At 43.2% G+C, this 8,405-nt stretch overlaps 1 protein-coding gene across 1 annotated transcript in view; it reads left to right on the forward strand.

Annotated features, from left to right (window-relative positions):
- Positions 1-8,179, forward strand: part of LOC144590439 (coiled-coil domain-containing protein 180-like) — a 71,430-nt gene extending 63,251 nt beyond the window's left edge. The window contains exons 37-40 of the mRNA XM_078395053.1: positions 444-555; positions 3,346-3,454; positions 4,812-4,980; positions 7,997-8,179. Of these exons, the coding sequence (XP_078251179.1) occupies positions 444-555; positions 3,346-3,454; positions 4,812-4,980; positions 7,997-8,128 (522 nt within the window). The 3' untranslated portion in view covers positions 8,129-8,179. The remainder of the gene's footprint in view (positions 1-443; positions 556-3,345; positions 3,455-4,811; positions 4,981-7,996) is intronic.
- Positions 8,180-8,405: the final 226 nt, after the last annotated feature.

Raw genomic sequence — 8,405 nt, forward strand, 5'->3', positions numbered from 1 at the left:
ACCTTGTGCATGCCAACCAAGTTGGCATCCTGGGCTGGTTTACCTGCATTTGGCTTACAGCCCTTGAAACCTTTTCTATCCATATCCATACACGTGATCCATAGATTGTCTTCACGTTGAACTTCCTACCACAATCCCTGACACAGTTACTTCAGTGAGGTAGTGGAGAATTACTGTCACACTGGAATTGAATTCTTGAAAGAATCATCATTATTACAATATTAAAGAGTGGGTTCTCAGAGAGTAAACAACATGGCATTCATTCATTAAAGTATTCATTCATTCATTCATTCATTCATTCATTCATTCATGGCAAACCAATGAACGCTTTGCTTGTGATAAGTTATTATTCCCACCCGGATGTATGGCTGTACGCAATATGTTCTAACCAAAACTTCTTGCCTCTCTTCCATTATAGTAATTTTTACTTAACATTTTCACAGGAATGTTTAAATGAATGGGCAAATGATTTTGTGTCCGATCTCTCCAATCTCTCTGAACTGCTCCTCCTGGAGTTTGACAACTTCCTCATCATTGATGATATCGAAATTCCCGGTAAACATGTTACTTTTTTCACATTTCCTGTTTGTTCAGTCTAAGTCATCTCGGGGGTCCCAGAGAAAGTGAATCGTTTGTGTTAAATTATGCTGTAAACTCTTTGCCTCTCTAGCGCCCTTTTCCTCTGAAGATATTCCTCAAATACTGCTCTCCCCTCTGTTGGAATTGATGGACAAGTTTGTTTACTAATGTTCTTGTGAAGCATTTTTTTCTCATCTACATTGAAGGCACTACATAAATGCAAACCATTGTTATTACTTCACAAGCACGTGTGGCCGCCTCATCTATTTAAACAACTCATAAGCTATATTGCCCCTGTATAAGAATATAAGGATATTTGAACACTCAGTCTTTTTCCCTGGGTGGAGTATTCTAAAACGTACTATCTCTGAAAATGTATGCAGATAGAGCAGCTTAAACAAGGGGAAAGAAACTGGAGGATACAGGCTGAACGTCAGAAGAGAGAGATTTAAGAGGGGGCCACAGGGGCAACTTTTTCACTCAGAGGGTAGTTCATATCTGGAATGAGCTGCCAATGGAAGCTATAGAAGCGGATATAATTATGGCTTTTATAAGACATTTGGACAGATACATGGATAGGAAGGGTTTGGAGGGATATAGATTAAATGCAAGCAAATGGGACTCGTCCAGTATGCCACATTGATCGGCAAGCCGAGGGTGGGCTGAAGGGCCTGTTTCCATGGTGTACAGCAACGGCAGTAGATAAGCATCAAGCCACACACTGTGATTATAACTGAAAAGTATCTCTCATTTATAGTACATAAACAATGCTTGACGTTAGTGACACATGATGGGTGTGACCCTATATATACACACAATCAGTAGTCAGTCGTTCACAGCTTCTTTCCCCTTGGTTAGGCTGCTTTATCTGCATGAAGTTTTGGAAATAGTTACAGTGCTGAGTTGAACTGGCAGCATCTCTGGAGAGAAGGAATGGGTGACATTTCGGGTCGAGATCCTTCTTTGGACTGATTCCCTCTCTCTCCATCCCCTCCCCCTTCCCAGTTCTCCCACCAGTCTTACTGTTTCCGACTACATTCTATCTTTGTCCTACCCACTCCCTGACATCAGTCTGAAGAAGGGTCTTGACCCAAAACGTCACCCATTCCTTCTCTCCAGAGATGCTGCCTGTCCCGTTGAGTTACTCCAGCATTTTGTGTCGACCTTCGATTTAAAGCACCATCTGCAGTTCTTTCCTACACAGTGCTGAATTGAAGCTACATTTTACCAGCAGGAACAGTATATTATGATATATAATTTCTCCGCAACCATTATCTTTTCCCTGCTCTGACAGCTAAAACCATGGGAGGGCATGGTGCAGTGGGGAATGTGTTTTGCAACAGATAGGTCAAGTGAAAGGGGAAAACGCTCATCAAGTGGGGTTCAATGTGGGAAAGTGTGAGATCAGGCACTTCTTTATGAGGAACCAGAAGGCAGACTCTTTTATAAATGAAAATAGACTGCAAATGAGTGGGACATGAAGCACAATAATATGTGCAGTCAAGGCAATAAGTGGTTAAAAATGCAAATATATATTGGCCTGATTGGTAAGGGCGTCAAAGGTTAAGGAGAGAAGGCAAGAGAATGAGGTTGAGAGGGGAAGATAGATCAGCCAAAATTGAATGGCAGAGCAGACTCGATGGGCCAAATGGTTTAATTCTGCTCCTACGTCCTATGGTCTTATGGCGTTGATTGCAAGGGGATTGGATTTTAGAAATATAAAAATATTCTTACAATTGAATATGGTGTTGGTAGGCTGCACCTTGAATACAGTTCTAGTCCCTTTATTTAAGAAGGGATTTTCTAGCACTGGAGCCACACAGAAATGATTCACCAAAATAATTCTTGGGATGAAAGGATTGCCTTATCGCAAAACGCCTAAAAACATTCCACCTGTATTCTTTGAAGCGTGGAAAAATGGGGGGGGGGTGATATTATTGATAGGGGACCTAGCAGGTTGAATTTAAGATGTTTCCACTCGTGAGGGCATCCCCAATGAGGCAACAAAATTACAGAATAAGGGGGCAGTCATTTAAAACTAAGGTGCATACATATGTCTTCCTGCAGAGGCTGGTGAATCAATGGAGCACAACGGGTTGTAAAGGATAGTTCATAGGGCAAGTGAACATATTTTGAAAGGCAGGCAATTGTGGGCTGTGGGAAGTTGATGCAGAAAAGGAGATGCAGCCTGGGATGAATCAGCCACAACCATGTTGAATCGCGAGGCAGCTTGCTAAGCCTGGTACCCACTCCAGCTCCTAGTTACATCTTACATCTTATGTCAGTTGTGCAACTTACCCAGTACTATATCCTTGAGGTGTAATTCTTCCTCTTGATGTAACATCAGTCATTGTTTAATCTACACACACATTTCATTCCCGCGGATAGTCATAATGCTGATCACATTGCTTGTGTTTCTAGCTTCTAATAACGGACATGAGCCATAACACCAGAAATATATGTCACAAAAGAACTCAAGAATTCTGCCTTACTAATGATAGCCACAAAATGCCGTTGTAACTCAGCAGGTCAGGCAGCATGTCTGAAGAAGTCTGAAGTGAGTCTGAAGAAGAGTCCTGACTCGAAACATCACCCATCCCTTTTTCTCTAGAGATGCTGCCTGACCCGCTGAGTTACTCCAGCACTTTGTGTCTATCTGTGGAGAAAATGGATAGGTGGCGATTCAGGTCGGGACCCTTCTTCAGTCTTCTTCAGTTTCCTTTTATTACTTTTAAATTATGTTTTATTTTTTGGATCTGTTTGCAGTGAATGAAAATGACTTTAAGGCTTTGGCTGAATGGAAGCAATTTGGGCCCCAACTGCAAGAGAAGGAAACTTACGACAAACTTTCAGTCCCAAAGGATCGAGCTGGCAGGTGATCAGTTCAGAAATACCTGAAGCAAACCACTATATTGTAATTTCCAAATCTTGCCCCAAAATCTCACCAAGCCATGGAATCGACCTCTTAAACCCCAGTTTTCCTGCGGGACTCAGGATGGGAGAGGATGGGATGGGACAGGATGCTAGAATTTCCATTTATCATTGTTCAAAACTTGCGATCTATATACGTAGCCTTGACTGTGAAGTAAGGTGTTGAACATGTGGTAGAGGGGAGGTGTTGGAAGCATATCACAGTAAAGCACCTTGCACTTTCCCTGAAAGTGGCATCTCTAGTAGACAAAGTGGTGAAGAAGGCTTTTGGCATGCTGGCTTTCAACAGTCAGGGAATTGAGTATCAAAATTGGGACATTTGCACACAGTTGCACAAAACATTGGTGAAGCCACACTTGGAATATTGTGTTCAGTTTCAAAAACCTCTGTAAAATGGACCCTCAGTCTCTTGCGCTTCAAGGAACAAAGACCTCACCTGCTCAACCTCTCCCTACAGCTCAGGCCCTTGAGTCCTGGCAACATCCTTGTAAATCTTCTCTGCCCTTTTTCCTGTTTAATGGCATTTTTCCAATAACAGGGTGATCAAAACAGAATGCAATACTCCAAGTGTGGCCTTACCAATGTCTTGTACACTATAACATAACGTTCCAATTTCTATACTCAATTCCCTGACTGGTGAAGGCCTTTTTCATCGCCTTGTCTACTGGAATTTAGAAGGATGAGAGGAGATCTTATCGAAACGTATAAGATTATTAAGGGGTTGGACACGTTAGAGGCAGGAAACATGTTCCCAATGTTGGGGGAAGTCCAGAACAAGGGGCCACAGTTTAAGTATAAGGGGTAGGCCATTTAGAACTGAGATGAGGAAAAACTTTTTCAGTCAGACAGTTGTGAATCTGTGGAATTCTCTGCCTCAGAAGGCAGTGGAGGCCAATTCTCTGAATGCCTGAACGGGGTACTGATTGAGAATGATCAGCCATGATCACATTGAATGGTGGTGCTGGCTCGAAGGGCCCAATGGCCTACTCCTGCACCTATTGTCTATTGCCTGGTCCTTCCAGCTTTTCAGTTTATGATTCATATTCCAGCATCTGCAGCTTTGGTTATTTCCCATGACATTTTGTTCATTATAGCTTATTATTCCCCACACTGGCAACTTTACCCAAAAGAGATGCTTTGTGGATCACTTTAAGGCAGTGCATGGATTTCATGTTCCGTGGAATATACTCCACAATCCACGTCCCTTGGAAGATTTTCTTTTCTTACTCTATCCCTGCATGAGATTACTGGTGAACTTTGTGATTTGGTATTGTTTTATTTTTTCTTATTCTCTTGTGCAGGAGCTGGCCAGGAATCTCAGCAAATGAGCTTTTACAGGTTGATGCCCAGAGTTCGATCGAGGAGCCGGGAGCAGCGGGAGCCTTGTCTGCAGAGACTGCAGCGGTAACAACTGCCAAGACCACACTGGCTCACCTGGCTACCATAGAGGCAAGAGATGCAGCTTATGTGGTCAGTTGTTTTCTTTTTATTGATCTATCTTCATATTTCTCTCCGTGTGAATCATTTACACAATCTGTGGCTTTTAGAAAATGCACATTCGTATCTTGAATGAAGACCCAGAGGTTGCAAGCACCACCATGATGGTACTGGGCCATCTAGTTGTGAGGTTTTGTTCCGCCCACTCTCAGAGCAGCAGCTGCACTCCTTTGATCAGTGTCATCTCTGGCTCAGCCAGGAAAACAGCTGCCTTTCAGACAGAGGGGCTCTTGTTTAAAATTCCACCTCAGAAATAATCCTAGTCAGGGGGCTCTGGGCTTCACTCTGGGAGTGCTGCACTATGTGGTCAAAGGAGCGGTCTATCTGTCAACTGATTGCTGCATAACATAACAAGTCACTGCATTTCAAAGGTTCTTCATCATTGTAAGTGCATTGGAGTGACCTGGAGTACTAGATAAATGTATTTAGCAGACAACTGGCCTCAGCATTGAAGTTGTAAAAGGCAAAGTAACAACCCACCCATAGCACTTTTTTGGTCTTCAGCCAGGGGGGGGGGGTGAAAAAAGTGTTTTTTTGTCGACAAAAAACTTCTGTTATGTATGTATCTCTCCACACGTAGTACATAATTCTTGCTTTTAACTTTTTATGCCGTACTCATAGAGTGATGCAGTGTGGAAACAGGCCCTTAGGCCAAACTTGCCGCACCAGCCAACATGTCCCAGCTACACTAGTCCCACCTGCCCATGTTTGGTCCATATCCCTCCAACCTGCCTATCCATGTACCTGTCTAACTGTTTCTTAAATGTTGGGATAGTACCTGCCTCAACTACCTCCTCTGGCAGCTTGTTCCATACACTCACCACCCTTTGTGTGAAAATGTTACCCCTCAGATTCCTATTAAATCTTTTCCCCTTCACCTTAAACCTATGTCCTCTGTTCCTCAACACCTATTCTGGGCAAGAGACTACCTGATCTATTCCTCCCATGATTTTGTACACCTCTCATCCCTAATAAGATCACCCCTCATCCTCCTGCGCTCCAAGGAATAGAGTTCCGACCTACTCAACCTCTCCCTATAGCTCAGACCCTCTAGCCCTGCCAACATCCTTGTAAATCTTCTCGGTACCCTTTCCAGCTTTACATCTTTCCTATAACATGATGCCCAGGACTGAACACAATACTCTAAATGCGGCCTCACCAACGTCACATACAACTGCAACATGACCTCCCAACTTCTCTACTCAATATTGTGACTGATGAAGGTCAATGTGCCAAACGCCTTTTTAACCACCCTATCTACCGGCGACCCTGCCATCCAGGAACCATGCACCTGCACTCCTAGATCCCTCTGCTCTACAACACTACCCAGAGCCGTACCATTCACTGTGTAGGTCTTGCCCATGTTAGACTTCCCAAAATGCAACACCTCACATTTCCCTGTATTAAATTCCATCAACCATTCCTCAGCCCACTTAGCCAATCAATCAAGATCCTGCTGCAATTTTTCACAAGCATCTTCACTATCTGCTAAACCACCCACTTTTGGATCTTCTGCAAACTTGCTAATCTTGCTGTGTATGTTCTCATCCAAATCATTGATGTAGATGACAAACAGTAACGGGCCCAGCACCGAACCCTGAGGCACACCACTAGTCACAGGCCTCTAGTCCGAGAAGCAACCTTCCACCATCAGCCTCTGCTTCCTTCCATGAAGCCACATACTGTCATGTACTGTCACAAAAAAAAACACTGGTAAAAACAACATCTGGTACAGTAAATTAGTACTTTGAAGTTAGAAGCACAGCCAATTAACATGCAACAGGCTTCCTCAAACAGCAATGTGATAATGACAATATATTTAATGATCTTAATTGAGTGATATATAGTGACATGGATACCAGGGATGACTCATTTGCTCCTCATTGTACCCTGGAGCCTTTTTATCTGATAGAGCTAACACAACCTCAGATTATCACCTCGCCTGCATTCGGCACTTCTGGTAGTGCCTTAGCTTTTCTTAGAATTTCTGTTCAGTGAGGGGAGAACAAGCTGGTTTTCAACCCCGATCATCAAGCAGGGATGTAACAATGCTCTCTCATAACCACTGTCTTAATTTGCCAGAGCAAGCAACTGAACTGTTATGAACTTGTGGAATATGATTACCACTGTGAATCCATGGGGTAGATTGCCAGCATCTGTGTGAATGGCTATTAATGAAGTCAGCAATATTTGATGATTACTTTTGTTTATTTATTGTCACGTGTACAGAGATATAATGAAAACCTTGTTCTGCATGCTACCCATCTAGATTTTTTTTTAGATTTAGATTTAGAGATACAGCGCGGAAACAGGCCCTTCGGCCCACCGAGTCCGCGCCGCCCGGCGATCCCCACACATTAACACTACCCTACACACACTAGGGACAATTTTTACATTTTACCCAGTCAATTAACCTATAAACCTGTACGTCTTTGGCGTGTGGGAGGAAACCGAAGATCTCGGAGAAAGCCCACACCGGTCACGGGGAGAACGTACAAACTCCGTACAGACGGCACCCATAGTCAGGATCGAACCTGAGTCTCCGGCGCTGCATTTGCTGTACTGTTCCAGACACACTGTCCGTCACCTCCAGCAGCTGCTCCTCCACTTCTGTGCGCTGAGGTCACCAGCAAGATTCGAGGAAGGGCATGGTTACGGCCACTTGTCCAAGAAACTCAATGCCATCAACTGCCCCTGGTGCATCCCGTTCACTATTAGCAATAAAACGTGCCCAGTTTGTAATGTAAACTATCGGGATGGTGACTGGGCAGTGGGTGTGTATCGGGCAAACATGTCTTGCTGGACATGTGGGGGATAAAACAATTACTTGGTTTGAAATAATTGTTTTATCCCCCACATGTCCAGCAAGACATGTTTGCCCGATACACACCCACTGCCCAGTCACCATCCCGATAGTAGCACATGTCCTCTTCAATCCTGATTCTTCAGTTTCTATTTGATGTAATTATTGAATTCTTTCTTCCAACAGAAATACAAACAGTATTTTCTACAGCAGATGTCACACAAAGAACAGGAGACAAGTATGCAGCTAATTAATGTCCAGCGATGGGCACAAGGCTGGAAAGACTCGGTGACAAATATTAAAAAGCTGTATACCTAGCTGACCTCCTTGGAATATACTTTAATACTGTGCTTTGAATTGCTCAATACTTATCCATGTTTGTATTTTAGTTAGTTAATTTATAAATATATGTTCTTCTCAATTATCGAGTTACTTTATTAATTGCCCGTGAAATAGCGTCATATAGTTCCTGTAGAAAGTATTTCTCCCATAAATGTTTTGTTCCAATTATGCATTGCACCACACTGACCTTTGCAGATACAACACACACACTCCAGGTGAAAGGGACATTTGAGGACAGTCAGTATTACAGTCG

The sequence above is a fragment of the Rhinoraja longicauda genome, unplaced genomic scaffold (genome assembly GCF_053455715.1).
Source record: "Rhinoraja longicauda isolate Sanriku21f unplaced genomic scaffold, sRhiLon1.1 Scf000189, whole genome shotgun sequence".
NCBI classification, from domain to species: domain Eukaryota; kingdom Metazoa; phylum Chordata; class Chondrichthyes; order Rajiformes; family Arhynchobatidae; genus Rhinoraja; species Rhinoraja longicauda.